General features: G+C 38.2%; 1 protein-coding gene across 5 annotated transcripts in view; it reads left to right on the top strand.

The window, feature by feature from the left end:
• Window positions 1–16,603, top strand: part of DIP2C (DIP2 acetate--CoA ligase C (putative)) — a 290,423-nt gene that overhangs the window by 242,378 nt on the left and 31,442 nt on the right. For all 5 annotated transcript variants that reach the window (XM_085227048.1, XM_085227047.1, XM_085227045.1 and 2 more), the window contains 3 exons: window positions 1,122–1,252; window positions 10,228–10,396; window positions 11,303–11,473. In XM_085227048.1, the coding sequence (XP_085083174.1) occupies window positions 1,122–1,252; window positions 10,228–10,396; window positions 11,303–11,473 (471 nt within the window). The remainder of the gene's footprint in view (window positions 1–1,121; window positions 1,253–10,227; window positions 10,397–11,302; window positions 11,474–16,603) is intronic.

The raw sequence follows: 16,603 nt of genomic DNA, 5'->3' as shown, positions 1-16,603 counted from the left end.
TGATCTTGATTGATCTAGAGAAGAATTAATCTCTTCAAACTGCAGTCATTCACAGTGTGGACACATGTTTTGATCTGGTCGTAGTGCATCACTTGGAGCATGTTCAGCTTCAGTTATGGCATTCACAGACAGCAGAGTAAAAGTCACATCTTGACTGACTTTATTCTCTTTATTAAGGACCAAATAAATTTTACCTATCAGGTGCTTGATCTCCTCCACTGACTGTAATAGTGTTTAAGGAAACTAGGCCAATATGTAGCAGAGATCAAAGGTTAGATGAATTAAATCCTATCTAGGCTGTCCTTCTAACACAGGTGTGCTTCTGGTTATTAACAGAGAGGACAAGGATTAAAATAAGTTATTGTGTTCCCACTGTAGTTTGAACTTCTAACCCAGAATGGGTGAGTCTGTGGGAAACATCCTAACACAGTAGGTGTTGTCAGTAAGGAAATTTAAAATTACTAGAAAGAGTGCATCAGAAAAATACCGTTTTGATGAGTGTTTTTGTTTCTTTTTTTCATTGGCTTTATCTTGGAGAGCTCTCAAGATTAAACAAAGAAACAAAAAGCCTGTTTCTCAGCTAGGAGCTGGTTAACAAGAATGTTTACTGTCTATTGGACGCTGCTGAATGATTTGCTTCTTACTACCATTTTGCATACAAAAACCTCTCTAATTTAAGAAGTGTATTGACAATATTCTGTCTTTATTGTATAAGTAAGTACGTACTTTGAAATATATGACTGAAGATCAACAAAGTACTTCAAATTACATTCGTGTCCTGCGGTCATTCATTCCTTTGCTCCTCCAGAAAGTTTAGCTCATTATCATTAGGTTTGCATACAGCTTGGAGGACATCTTCAAACCACACACAGCTTTCTCCCTGAATCACTTCAAAATTATCATTTTTTCTGTCTCTCCATCCCTTTCATGGTTATTTGGATGTCCTCTTGAATGAAAGTTTGTTTTCTTAGTTATAAATTACACGTGTATTTACACTGAGCACAAAGTCAATATCTGTTTTCTTCATCCTGTAACTGATTTAAACACTTAGGCTCAGTTTGGGAATGAGTCTTCCAAATGGTATAGTTGATCATTTTAATTACTTTTCTATTGTCTTTCAGATGTCTCATGCAGCCACTAGTGCCTTTTGTCGTTCTATTAAGCTGCAGTGTGAGCTTTATCCCTCCAGAGAAGTTGCTATCTGTCTGGATCCTTACTGTGGACTTGGGTTTGTCCTCTGGTGCCTCTGCAGGTGAGGTTTCTCCTCAACCTTTTAAAATATCACTTCCATTGTACTATAACACAACAGTCAGGATGGGAGGAATGGATGGTACCTCTGGGACTAACACAGGCAATTAGAATTGCCAGAAGCTGTATGGAGAATGCTGTATGGAGAATACACTTGCCTTGAGTGGGACACGGCTGTAGGTATTTAAGCTGAGGAGTGCAGAGCATCAGCATGCCTGTTCATCGAACTCCTGCTGTTTCCCTGCTCTCTCCACCAAGTCTGTCTAGTTTTATTTGATGAAGACAGTACTCTATCAAGGTATCTTTTAAGGAAGTGGCTTCCTGGTTTCCTTTTTTTCATTCTGTAATCCGAAAGCACAAGTGGATACTGGGAGACTTGCTCATTTGTGAGACACATGGATGCGATTTTTTTATAGAGTTGTCTAAGAGTTTTATTACAGAAGGTACTTCTATGGCAACAGCAAAGCTATAAAAAATATTTCTAGATAAATGTGAATCAGCTTTTTTTATGAAGAGGAAATTTAGAAATTTAACAATTCTGTCAATCTTTACACTCCAGGGAGGTTACAGTTCAGCACTGAAAGCAGTTCCATTGATTTTTTTTTTTATTCTTCTTTTGATTTTTCTATGACAGCTGAGTTGCTGTAGAGGCAAAAAGGGCAAGGTATGGGAATGTTAATGGAGCACAGTTTTATGAAGACATATTAGAGGCTGCAGTAGTCCAGCATCTTTATCCATGGAAAGTTCTTTGGTATTAACAGTACTGCTGGTTTTAGTTACTGAAATTAAGATAACCCAGGGGCAATAAAAGTGCTGCAGCTCTGGATAAGCATTTTACCAATTTAATAAATATTTGAAAGAAACATTCTCTATGAACTGCTGCAGCAATTTATTTTCAGCAAGTATTGTTCATTTAAAAACACTCTATTGGCATTATCATTGCCCTTGCCTTTTAAAACATTTGTTATTAAGTATGAAGTGGGCCATTTATTATCCTATTCATTCTTGATCAGTAGTCCTTAATTTAAACTATATTTGCCCTAATACTATTTTTTGTTTTGAAAAAGTGTTATTCCAATTTCCTGGTTTTGTAGTACAAAAATACTGAAGATTCAAAAAACATTTCTACCATGTTGAGATTTTAATTAAATAACTCTATAAATTGATTTAAAAAAAAAAAAAATGTTTTGAAGTTAGCTGCATATTTATTCTATAGATTCATGTGTCAGCACTGTTAGGCCTTTCCTGTGCTGAGCTGTCAGATTCACTGGCAAAGCTAAATCTGCTGAGATGCATTCAGTGAGTTAAGACCATGAAAGGACTGTAGAGTGCTATGGGACAATTCAGCTAAGGAGAATGGGGTAATGTGTAACATGGAATATCCAGTAATAACATCTATGGAACATCATTATATAACCATAGAACACAGATAAATGTTGATGTGCCAAAAAACTGAATATGTTATGGTGTCTGCAAAACTCATCAATACATAAATTGTTTATTCTAGAGAACAGTATTTGGAATGAGCAAGCATTTGCTGCCCATAGGTCCTTACCAACACTGATAATGTCAGCCTTTTGCAGACTTTTGACTATGAACAAGGCAGCAGGCCTCTGGGAGAAAGAATCAAGCTCTGTGGTACTCTGTAAAATAGAAGATTTCATACCATTTTCAAAGATAAGGAAGGAAAAGAAGGAGCTGAAGGAACAGAAATCAGGGCAACACTCTAATCTTGTGAACCGTTGTGTCAGTCTCTTCTTTGTCACTGATTCTTCTCCTGTAAAATCAGAAAGATTGCAGGCTGCTTGAACTGTGTCTGTCATTTGGAGAAAGCTGACATCAGATACAGCTTCATTAATTCTTCTTGCAAACTTTATTTCCATTTCATTACTATTTTAGAAATGGATATTATTTGATGTGTTCTATAATAGCAAAAAAATACATCCTGGAGCTTATTAGAATCTTACTTTCTCTAACTTAAAACTTTGCAACTTAGCATTTTAATCTTTGTAGTTTGGCATATCAAAATACTTTCCAACGTTTTTCAGCCCACATTCTACCTCAGAGGATTCTACTGGAAAGCTAAGGTTGTCTGTCACCAGTCCCATTAGCTAAATTAATACTTCTTATGGCACATGGAAATGAAGTAAGATCTTCAATTTTTCATCAGCTGTGGGGTTTTGAGAGTTAAATAGGAACTTTTTGTTTTAGGAACCCAGCAGGAAGAGAAAGCAACCACTCTACTGATTGCAGTTAAAATGAGGAGTACGTTTGAATCCCTTTGTTAACTGGACTGAAGGAGGCATTGACTGAGCAATGAAAGAAAAACTAATGTTTTGTCCTCATTGTAGGTGTTTAAACATTGTTCTGGCCTGCTCCTATGCAGTGTCCCAGAATGTACCAATCTGTGAGGTCAAAGCTGCTTAGGAAAGTTGTTGTAGCATGGAGCCAGCCCTTTGGTAAGTTTGGAATATATTGCATAGTTTTGCAAAGTTTTTTTTAATTTATTTATTATTTTATGGCCTAAAAGGTATAAAATAATAAAGAAAAGAAACCTTGCAAAGCAGAGCAATACATTTAAAAAAAAAAAAAAAAAAAAGGATTTATCACATTCCCTCTAAACTGGCTGCATGCTCCAGCAGAGTTTCCTTGGGAACTTTGTCCCAAGGAAATATAACAGAACGTCATCAGCACTATGTGAGTTTGTAAATCCAAACCTTCTAGTTTTAACAGTTTGTTACTGATGACTCAATTAAAAAATATTTTATTTTATTGTTTCATTTTTTTCTTTAATAGTGTTATTTATCCATTCTGAGAGGGTAATCAGAATATTCTAACTTTCCTTGCACTGCATATCACATATCATATGCTTTAAAAGTTGTAAATGTCTTTCAGTGTAAAAATAAATGAAACTAAATCCAACTGCTCAGAAATGTTTCCCAAAATTAAGATGTCCCAGTGTTAATGCTGATTACTGTGGAGCAGAATAGAAAGTTCTACAGTTCATTGGTAAGGATATACCAATATCTATATATATAATTGATAGTTGCTGAGTGATGCAAAGCAATAAGAATTCTCCCTCCATTGTACTCATAGTAGGGTTCTATACTGAAAAATAGTATTCTGAAATGAAAGTTAACAAAATTCATGATTTTAAATAAATTATATATTAGTAACGCTCAAACTGTGGTTATAATAGTGTAAGTCAATAAGGTTCAAAATAGACCAGAGGAACTGGACTTTCCAGGCCACAGTGGCCGACTGGTCAATGTAGGTGCTATGAAATTGTCCTGGGAAAGCTTTCCAGGTAAGGTGTGATGAAGTGGCTTCCTTCTGTCCCATTCCTGCTACCCCATCCATAGCCACAAGCATCCAGTGGTGTAGCAGAGTAGTTTCTGCAACAGGAGACCTTAAGGTTTCTTGTTAAACAAACGGGTGGGGTTGTGCAAGATGCAAGGAGGGGATGACAACATTAGCGAGAGAATTGCAGTTTACAGAAATTTGGTGTGTCAGGCTAACCTGAAGATATCTGCCAGGCTTGAGAATTTCACCCTATTTCCAGCCTACACATATCAAATTAAAGGCAGGTTTACATAAAGAGGACCAAGTGCCACATCAGAAAAAAAATAATACTGGCATGGGAAATGCAGGATATGGACATAGCCATCTCTCAATGATTGCAGAGTGCATAACTGGTTCAGGAATCTAATAGTACATCTGCCACACACAGGAGTGTTCCAGTTTCCTATGGCCATTGGCAGTTTGTGGAAGAGGCAATTTGCATTTTCTGTCCATTGCACTAGGTCTGTTAAAGCTATCTTAAGTATAGGAGGTTCAAGAGCAACTGAAAACCCTACATTATTCTGATATATGAACACAGCAGATTAACTTCACTGACTTTACACCTGACTGAAGGCATTTTTAACTTGTATGAGTAACTGGTGTAGGCCCAAGGCTAAGCAATGGCTAACAAATACAGAACTGCAGTGAACCAGGCTGGTCATACTTAACTTCTGCCGACATTAGGGTGTCTCTAATGCCAGTACCCATAGAAATGACATTGATGTCAGTAACATCCAGCTAATCTCAGATGGGGTGAGTTCTGTGTGCAGACTTTTGGGGGAGTTAGGCAAGGTCTGAAGGCATCATCAGAGGTCTGCAGGAAACATTTGTTCAAGGCAAGATTGCTGTTCTCAGCTGCTTTTTTCTTTTTTTTTTTTTTTCCCCTAATACAAATTGGAAACAAATATATTTAGATAAAGGCTCTTTGTTTTGGAATGATGCTGAGCACAGATAGGCCCAAGTCCTATGATGCCTAGGTAAGATTATATACCCAGACAGTCTCCCCTGTGGTCTCCCCTATGGCCTACCAGCTCTGCTCCAGGTGATTGTGGAGGTTTTTCCTCAGTCCCATTCAGATTCCCTCAGCTTGCTGTCTCAAAATCTGAAGTATTTGCAAGGCAACTGAATTGTTTTAGGCCCAACCAAATGCCATTGATAGCAAAATACCCATATCTGTCCCGCATCAATTAGAGCAAAATATCACCCTAGAAATGCAGAAATGAAATGCATATACTTGTAAGACTTGTACTCACTTCCTGCAGCTAAAAAGCAGCTCATATCACCTGAGAAGGACACCAGAAGTGATGGCAGCAGCAAGTTAATAGCCTGCCAGAATAGAATTCCAAACTGCAGTTGCCATTTGTCAACATTTATTGCCCTGCTGAATTTTTTTGGAACTGTAATAAAACCTCAGACTTTATTGTTAATCGGCCTTAGCACAACATGGGGTAAATCTTTGATTCAATAGAAGAGTTAATTGCCAAGATGTCCTTCCAAGCATCTCTGTATGCTGCCAAGCAGCCTGCCAGGCCATGGAACCAGAGTTGTGATCAGATGGTGCCATCATAGCAAAATACATTGTGGTGCATTTACCTGGAGTATTCTTGTCCTTGGGCAGCCCTTGCGCAGTGCAGGCAGACAAGGCTTTTCACTCACTGCCAAAATCCAAGGCTTTGTCCCCCACCTGAATACTCTTTTCCTCTCCGTCCCCTGAAGAAGGACAGCATTTCTAAATGATGATCTCCCATCTCAGCCACAATAGCATTTCATTCTACATCTGCATCCCAAAAAGTCACTTTGACAAGGTGATGCAGGCATGTTCTCCTTTTTTGTCGTCTTTTCTTGCCTACTCCTAAAAGTGATGGAGACTGATAAACAGACGTCTTGCTCTGTCAGAAAGCCTCTGCAGTTCTGCACTGTGTCTGCTCCTGTTATAAGACATCTGGAGACAGACTTACTCTCATGGCAACAAATTTATACAGAAGTGGAATAAATGATCTTGTTTCAGTTCCTTTCCAGTGCTTATAGAACTAAATTTTGAAATTGCTCTGACTCTGATACCTCGTATGCTGTTCCAGTTTCAGAGTGGTGATTTTTAACTTCCACAATTTATATTTAAACCCCCAAGTTTTCTTAATATCCCATCTGAGGCTACAGTGTTCACAGTGCTGTTCCTTCTGGTACCAGCAAAGAGACAGCATAACAACCCATCTTTCTTTCATGAAGGTAAGATGCACTGTTTGTTCCTTTCTTTGTTTTTGGGATTAAGTCTACCACATGTATACCTGCAACACATCTCTACTACACCTAGAGTTAGACAGAGACAACACTGACAAAAGTTCCTATAGCTTTGAGACCATATCTGGCTTTATGCAGCATCCTTCCACAACTGCATTCTGCTCAAGCACATAGTCCTCTGTTTGTTAGTTGGTTTTCATGCTGAGCAAACCCCCTGAAATGCTCCACAGCTGTTTGAAAGCACCAGAGTGGTAGACAAGCTTCATTTAGCGATTCAAGGAGGATCTTTTCTTCGTCAGCTTCTCTGCACCAGAACATTGGTGACAGCATCTCTGGGGTTAATGTGGAAGCATAATGTCTGAAAAATTGCAAGGATATGTGGCTACCAGGAATGTTTTGTTGCTTGAGTGATTCACAAAACCTGCATTGTGCTTCTGAGATTAATTCAGGGAGGTGAGCCAAGTCCTGCCTGACATCATCATGGCCAGGTGCTGCATAAACCAGTTCACCTGTGGAACTGGCACATTCACCCCAGAAATTTGTATTTGTGTTACCTCTCTTAGCTCCATCGACTGCTGTAGCGGATCAGGTGATGTGCATGGCTTATTGAACTACTACTGTCTAGGTATATAATCTTACCCACTAAAGCTAAGTAGGCAAAGCCTGTGCTGATTATCAAATTTCCAGGCATGGTATCATCTTTCTGTAGGTTTATGTTGTCTGTAGACAAGAACAGCACACATCTGAGATTCTGCACCATAGATATTTTCCTCCTTTCTGCTCTGCATTTCAATTCTAAACTCTTCAGTATTTCTTAGGGGTTATAAAACTAAGAAAGGGTACTAGTAGTATCTTCATTTATCTGTTTGAACAGAGTGATGTTTGCAGTCAGAGCATGTTGTTGTCTGATCTGATTGTAAGTGTGGTGGTTTCGCACAGTCTGGAGAAGATGGGGTAATTGTGCATCCAAACCCAGGTTCCCTAACGGTGTGCTGCATGGCTCGTGATGAGAGGTTAAGAGTGAGCAGAAGAGCATTTCTTATTTGTCCACATTGAGTTATCAAGATGCGAAGGCAGTTGCCCCTCTCATTGGTGTTGCTGAGGTTGGAAGACTGGTCATTATTATAAATCTGTATTCCCAAATTCTATCATTTTGGATTCTTTCCTGGTAAGCTGCACTTGGAATCAGTGTTCTATTTTCTTACTGAAAAAGTAGGACAGTGTTTGTCTCCCTTATTACTCTGGAGTAGATGCAAGCATTTTTCATTACAGTTTGTTGTTTTGCTTGTTTTTTTTTTTTAATTATTATTTTGTAACATTCTGCCCAGGTGAATAAGTGGCTTTTACGAGATATTAGTGTGGTACTGAACAGTCTGATAATTCTCTCATACTTGACCACTGGCAACCTGTTTCTTATTGTGCAGGATTATGTTGTTTTTCTTCCTGATAGTGGTTGCAGCAACCAGAAGAGTTCAGGGAGGGGGAAAGGTTTGGTACCAAATCTCATATTTATACAGGTTGGAGCCCATCCCAAGCTCTTACTCTTCTGGTTACAGCTTCTCATGTGTAAGAATTGTGTATGTACTGGACAGATCACACAACTTGATTGTCCGTGGGGCGCTAATATTAAATTTGCGAGGAACTAAAGCCCTTTATACTCCCTGAAAAACCTAATGGAATTGGCTGAGAAAGAAAGAGTGAAGTAGTATTTATAGTAAAATCTGTTACTGCTCCCTCGCTGGGTTTGATCTGTCAGCTGAACTCAGGGCACACTCTTTTCAGACTTTGGTAGCTTTGCCAGTGTCTCTTTCCATGAACTTATGAAGTGCATACTCAGGGTTCAGTCGTACTTTTTTCTGATTCCATAAAAGCAGCATGAAAGCATAATGCTTCATTTGACTGTCCAGTGCTAAAGTACTTATGTCAGATCCATCTCAGAACACGTCTTTTTGTGGCAACTCACAGCTCATGCATCATCAAGAGTGGCATAAATGTGGACTAGCAGTCAGAGTCAAAATTTTATTGTATGATAAATGAAATTATTTGAACTGTGGTTCATACATATTCTGTGGCATCTTCTGGCTCCTACTCCAGTAGACCTAAACAGTTTGGTTTATTACTTTTTACTAGGGGTGGACTTGTACGCCTTTTATGTCTATATATGTTACATGTAAAGACATCCAAGTTGTGCACTGATCGTTCCAAACTGCACAACTTTTGAAAACGCTCAGATCTTAGGTGTGGGAGTGGGAGGCACTCATTTGCCAAGAATGGAAATTGTGTGAATGGAAAATGTTCAAAAACTGCATGATGTGTATCTTCTTCCTAATGTCAGGTGTTACGGAGATGCTCAAATTCCTGAAAATACAGAACCATTTTGTGTCTTACCTCGGGCACTTGGATTAGAAAACGATGGCTTTACTTTAGCAAAGTGGCATTTCAGTTTTTCAAGTGACAAATGAATTTCTCTCCTGTGCATCATAAATCTCTGGGGCTTTACGGTCCTTCTTCAGAATTTTTGTGGTTTGGGGGTTTATGCTGTGACTGTTCTGATCAGTGATCACCAGATAGTTCAGATGATGTTCTGAAGTATCTACAAATTATGGAATAAGATGTGAAAGAGCCTGTAAAAGTGATGGTACATCAGCATGTCTGAGATGAATGAACAATGTAGGACCCATAGGAAATAAAGACATCGAACTGGGATTTTCTTTCCCTTGGGGACAATTTTGAGTAGCACAGAAATTAGCTCTGACATAATTATTTCCTTCCAGGACCCTTGTAATTGCCTTTTCTCAACACTGGTGCTCTCTGGATATCCAGTAAATAGAAGATGTAGGATATTTGGGTTTTAAAAGTTCATTAAACTTTCACAGTAGAAATTTAAAGCCCCAGGTATTATTAAACTGGAGACAGATTTACTCCTTTGAAAATAATTGCAATCCACTTGCTTGCCTCATCAGGAGAGATTTTATTTCCATGTTAAGTAATCAAGTACTCTTTTAATCAAGGTATCTTAAAATGGTAATTATTCAATCTTAATTATTTGTAGGCAACACATAATTTTTGTTGATATTATAATGCTGTTTATTAGCACTGTCAATAACCCAGCTATTTTGCTCTCTTTGGTTCTAACAGCAAGGTCCACTGGCATTTTGAGTTAAGTAGTATTTGTGGAGCACGTTCTGCCTGCGGTCCTCTTTATCCTCAGAGTTTCTGAATGTTCAGCAAAAGGCAGAACTTGGCTTGTGTTAAACTACTGGGCCTGTAGAGCACTGCAAGGCATTACCATGGATCCATGTGTACTTTGACGATCTTTATGTTCCAGCACCACATAGCTTGTAAACATCTGAAAGCACGGGCACTTAGCACGTGTTAACAAATCTTGTATCTTTACAGCGTTTATTCAGGACACCAGTCTATTCTGATTCCTCCCTCAGAACTGGAGACCAATCCTGCTCTGTGGCTTCTTGCTGTGAGTCAATACAAAGTGAGAGACACTTTTTGTTCCTATTCGGTCATGGAGCTTTGTACTAAGGGACTCGGTTCACAAACAGAATCACTGAAGGTGAGTGGTTTGGTCCTTCTGCACCATCTGCAATGCACACAGTGTTTGAGTCTTCCCTGCCAATAGTGGCTGTGCTAAACACATGCATTGAGGAGGAAATGGTTGAAAGGCAAGGGCAGCATCCACAGAAATGATTACTATTCCTTGCCAAAGGCTGAGTATTAATGTTAGTCCTGTTTCAGATCACAGGGCTTTTAAACATCAAGGAAAAGCTTTTATTTACCTAAGCTTTCTGATCTGTGTTGCAGTCTGTTAACAGGCATATGTTGGAAAATGGAAGTGCAAATGTTCATGATAACTGAGTAATACATTGTATATTGGTTATTGTGTATTATGAATTCCATGATTATACGAGGTACATGTATGTACCATGCCCCTTACAGTTAAATAATTGCATACGTAGAAGTATTATATGGAAGATGAGGATATATCTTCTGTTTTTTTTTTTTTTCAAGCCAAAATGAAAAACCAGGTAGACAGTTATGCTTCTGAAATCATCTAGAATTTCCAGTATGTTACAGAAATAATTAGATCTTGGGTACTGACATTTACATTATCTCCAGCCCTTACCATCCTCACTCAATAATTTCCTAATCAGTTTCTCCAAGGCTAGGAAATGCTTCCTCTTTGCTGTTATTAAATGGCATTCTGAATTAATACTGCAAATTCGCCTTGCTTCTCCACAGAACGAGGATGCCCAATTCTTCCTAAATGCTCACATTGAAATGCCAAGCATGTATGTCTACTCTTCTACAGCTATTAGACTGTCATCTGGCCATCCAGCTCCAAGGAAGGATTGAAATTATACCGCCACTTCTACCTCTTTTCCTCTTGAAAGTACTGCTGACCTTTTTTCTCTAAATCTGCCCACCTGGAGCCTTTGTTAACATTTTATCTTCTTTTTAGGCAAGAGGTCTGGACCTTTCACGTGTACGGACATGTGTAGTAGTGGCTGAAGAACGACCTCGGATAGCCCTTACTCAGTCATTTTCAAAATTATTTAAAGACCTTGGCCTCCATCCACGGGCAGTCAGCACATCACTCGGCTGTAGAGTTAACCTGGCCATATGTTTGCAGGTAAGATTTTTCACTCCTTAAGCTCGAATTAATAGTTGTTTAGAGAAAGTGGTTCTCACTAAGAAACATTCATTGGATTCCCTTTGGCTGCTTCTTTGTAGACATATGTTAATATGTTAATATGTTAAGAATATGCATTTAGTACATAATGTTCTTCTTCCATATCTAGGTAGTAACTTCTGTTACTTTGATAGGGAACTGTATTCATCCCTTTTATGTTGCATTCATAGCATTTATCCTGCACATTAATAGCATAATTCAGAAAAATGCATGCTAGTGGCAGAGTATGTACTCTTTATTCCAGAAGTAGTATTTGGTCATATAATGTAAAATCCTGTTTGCAAGTGCTTACTTTTAATATATTACAAAATTGATTTCTTCTGTTCAGAAAATAACTCCAATTCTTACTGTTAACTGTATACATATTTTCTGCATGCAATTTATTGCTTACAGTGAAAAATTACTTTGCAGCGTCTTTCATTCTGCTTTGTTCACTAATCAAAAAAAGTAAACACGGATAATACAGGATTTAACTTGCAATCTCCAGGAATCTTTATCAAATCGTGATTCTAAGGACAGATGGAGCACTGCAACTATCTGATCTGAATTTTTTAATAGCTTCTAGCTTTTCAGCCAGTGATAGCTACATTAAGCTAATAGCTTTAGTCTGGACTATAGCATATCATTTTATCTTTCAGGATTCCAAGTGATGACAGTAAACTTGCCTTTTTATAAGATGTCCTATTTTGAATTATTTTTGTCTTATTTCTAATGTGAGTTTACATGGCCTTATGTTCCACCAATTTTTATTTTATTACATTTTTCTAATGTAGAATAAAGAATTTCATTTCTATCTTGATTTTACTACGCAACTTAATCTTTGGTAAATAGATAAAGAACCTTAAGACTTTCTTCCTGATCTCTCTCATTTTTATGAATCCTGATCTCTTCCTGTTCTTCCAACTCTGGTATCAGAACTTTACATACTTCTCCCGTAATAATGCCACAGGTGTCTCACTCTGATATAACATAATTACCAATTTATAATCTTCTAAAGTCATACAGGAGAAATCTTCTGCACTGGCTGGGAAGTTCCATATTCATTTAGTCACCCGCTATGTCTCTTACCTCTTCAAGGTCACTGTCTCCCCAGTATAACTGGCCTCTACTCTGTGTGGTGTGTCCTGTGTTTTACATCTGGCAGTTATCCTTGGTTTACACTAAGGAATTTCTTAAGCATGTGACATACATAATTACTTTGATCTGGAAGATAGAACCAGATCTTCCCAGTGACACTACAAATAAGGCAATTGTGATTCTTTCCCTGATGGTCATCCATTATTTTATCCAGAAAAATGTGACGAATACAGAGGATGGGTTCAGCACACACCAATATTTTTGTGTGTTATGTGAGCCAAAACTCTTGCCCTGCTCAACATTGTTGTTAAGTCTATCAGAAAACAAATGCAGGAGATATGCCACCTCTCCAATACTGCTTTCTTTCTGACTGTCAGCACAATATCCCTTTGGCCCAGGGCAGCTTTAATTATTATCATCAAACAGATGACAGATGAAAATTGAGTAAAGTTGAAAGTCCTTCTGTGTCCCAGAGGTAGAGTTCTGTAGTTTGAAATTCTGTAATTGCTGCCATAGGTATTCTCAAAGAATAAGCATTCATGAAAATCTCCTGTTGTCTCAAAAGTAACCACTGGATCCTTCAGAACAGAAAATCTTTTCTCAAACAAACAAACAAACAAAAAAAGAACAACAGCAACAACAACAAAACCTTAAGAAATAATAGTCTTGAGAGACAAATAGATCCTTTAGGTCAGAAACTTGAATGAACTCAAGCAGCAGTCTTCCATATATTTCACTCATGGGTTTAGAATAAAGACACACTGAATTTCCAAATTCTCTTCTACTTAATGTTTCTTTTCAAGAATACAGGCATCTTTTATTTCTTTCCCTGTACTTAGACTGCTGTTCAGTGACAAGGCTGAGAGGACATCTCAAAAAACATCTAGGAAATCTGACCTGAGACAGCACAATTCAGAAGGAACCAGTATAGTCCAGTTAGCAAGTGCAGTTTGGTGTGTTTTTCCATTCAGCAATCCAAGCAAATTGAAACAGCCTCACTGGGAGGAACATAGTGAGTAGCAAGGTTGACTCTTGCTTTCCTTTAAATGCAAAAGGAAAACAAAGAAAATGAGCCAGTTACTTGATAAAAATAGCTCTCTAATTCATTCCTGTCTCTTTAGCCATTTTGAAATGCCAGCTGGGTGTCTTTACAGAGGAGACGAAAGGAAGAAATTATGCCCTACATCCATGGCCAACTGCTCTGACTTTTCTGACAGATCAGGATGGGGTACACCAGCTCCCCTGGGCAGCAGTGATGGATCTGCTTTTGAAAAGTACCATGAATTCTGGCTGACTTCTGGTCCATGTGGATCATAGAGTCATTAAGTTTGGAAAAGAACACTAAAATCATCTAGTCCAACTGTAAATGAAGAAAACAAAGACAGGTTATCATCAGAAGTTTGCTTGCCACTAATGAAATTCTCCTTTTTGGACTTGCAGGAGTCTCTAATCTGTTCATAAATGGTGGCACCTTCACCTAGGAGATAAGTCATCTGCTCAGGACAAATAAAAAAATCAGGAAGATGATGCTAAGCCAGATTCAATGCCCAGGCTTTCAAGTAAGCCTTACTAGAAAAAGTGTTGTACTGGGTTTGCCTGCGATGGAATTAATTTTTTCATACCAATCCTTATGATTCTGCGCTTTATATCTGTGACTGAAACAGTGCTGATAACACACCAGCAGTCTCAGTATTGCTGGACAATGGCAACAGCATTCTCATTCTGCCTGCCTCCCCTACCCAGCAAGTAGGCTGAGGGAGTGCAGGAAGTTGGGATAAGGCACAGCTAGGGCACTCCAAAGGGATGCTCCTTACCATACAAAGTCGTGCTCAGCAGTAAAGAGGATGGGGAGACTGTACTGCAACAAACTGTAAAATTGGATAACTCTCTGAAGGAATATTATTGACGATACTGTGAATTTCACACCAGTGCACAATGTGAGCTTAGTGTAAGGTGATTAACAGCCTGGCTGATCATATATAGCTTAGTGTCAGCCTTCATTTAGTTGTTCTGAGATTTTACGTTTTAGTCCTTTGGACAAATGAAAGCCATATACTATCTAAAAAATGGTGTGATTGGGGAAAAAAAAGTCACTTCAGAAAGTCTATATTTGGTAACATTAGCCTTCCAAGTGGAATGGTTTCTGAAGCATTTGAGTTAAGGGTACTTTGGCAAGTTCTACAGGCATTTGAAATATAGCTAAAGATGTTACTTACAAGTATTACTGTAAAACATGTCAGCTTGATGGAGAATATAAAGATACAGAATGGCATCCTTTGAAGCATCTGGTGGTAGGCACTGCCAAAGACGATGCTGAATTATCATGAAAGCTCTTTCCAAATGGTCTGGAAGATTATGGCTAGTGATTTTCCAGAATAGCTTGTGGGATCTTCTGTTTTCTGGGCTGAGGAACAGAAAGAATTTTAATCCGTGGTCAACAGTGTTCCTTAAATTAAGATTGTCTCTGACATGTTCCAGAAATGGATCAAGATTTCTGTGTTCTTCACATTCACGTTGCATAAAAATGTGGAAAAAAAACAAAAGATAGTTGAGTCAATAGCATCTACTTTTGCATGTTTTCTTCCAAGTTATACAGTGCATGAGATCAGCCAGTGTTTCCATACTTCACAGCAGTAAGTTATCCAACCTATTCTGTGCTCATTAGTAAACTTCTATCTACTCTTCTACACATATCTCTCTGTTCACCTGTGGCACTTCACTGGCAAAAAAATCTATCGAGGGTTTCTTCTCCACGGACTGCCTCTAAGGCAACTTGGATTTGATCTTTGTCTTCGATACCTTCTTCACTTAAATTCCTTTTTTTTTTTTTTTCTTCTTTTTTTTAGGGAGAAGTGAGATCAGTTAAGACCCAGGTGTTTGAAGGGGAAAGTATACTGATTTTTCTGAAATGCTTTCACTGTTTTCCACCCCTTTGCAAAGAAGAGATGTGTGTGTGTATAAAACTTCATAGCAGAATTTGACCTTTTATTAAAGAGTACTTTGAAAAGGAAATCATTATCATAATCTCTTTAGTACAAAAGAGCCTTAGCCTACCAAATGAATCATAATTTCAGGATTAGGATCACTGGCAGACTAGTGCAGTATCATTTGTATTCATTTCCACTCAAATCTAGAGCAAATTTGCAATGTTTCTTTTGATGTAATCGCTTTGGACTAGATTTTTAGAGGTATGCTTTTGAAAATAAATAATTTTCTCCATCTTTAGGAATTAAATAACACTAATATCTGACTTTTCATGGCTGTATGGTCACCAATAATTGTCCAGGTATTTCTGAGATGAAAGGATTGCATCCAGCATATTTTAATTCTCATTAACTGGCATCTCACCACATTTCCAAGAGAGAGAAAAATAGATATGAAAAGTAACTGCTTTCTTACAACAGCACAGATGGTTCTCTAGGATTTTAGCTAATTTCCATTTAACACTTGAAATAAATAGAATTTTTTTTCAACCTCCTACTTAATTTCAGTTAAGGAAGAGTTTTGTTCAATTTTCCTCAGTTACCTCTAAAATGTACTAACTAATCTGCGCAGGCTAAGGCAGGGGAGCAAGATTCATTTTGCTTCATTCAAGTCACCTTTAAGTTAGGCACCAATTAAGTTATCTCATCTGCCCATCTATAGTCAGTAGAGACAAAGAAATGGATCCAAAGGGAATTTCCTTCAGTATCTTACATGCCCATCTTGGAATGAGATTCATCGCCATCAGGGGACACTTCCTGCCTTACAAGTCACACTTTCTTCTGTGATGGCTGAAATGCCATGAAATGAATCCCTCACCATCTAGCAAAGGGAATTTTGTTAGTAAATGTAGGGGTTAAAGGCAATATTACTTTTTACTTAGTGACAGATCACACTTTCTGGAGAATCATCCATATTAAGGTGGTAAGGGATTGGTCTGAGAAGAGTGATACAGGAGAGCACACACTTTATCAGATGTATGATTCACACCTAGCAATGCAGCACAGCTCT

The sequence above is a fragment of the Meleagris gallopavo genome, chromosome 6, assembly GCF_905368555.1.
Source record: "Meleagris gallopavo chromosome 6, MGAL_WU_HG_1.1, whole genome shotgun sequence".
NCBI lineage: Eukaryota > Metazoa > Chordata > Aves > Galliformes > Phasianidae > Meleagris > Meleagris gallopavo.
The sequence above is the reverse complement of the archived record's forward strand: the minus strand, read 5'-3'. Positions and strand labels throughout refer to the sequence as shown.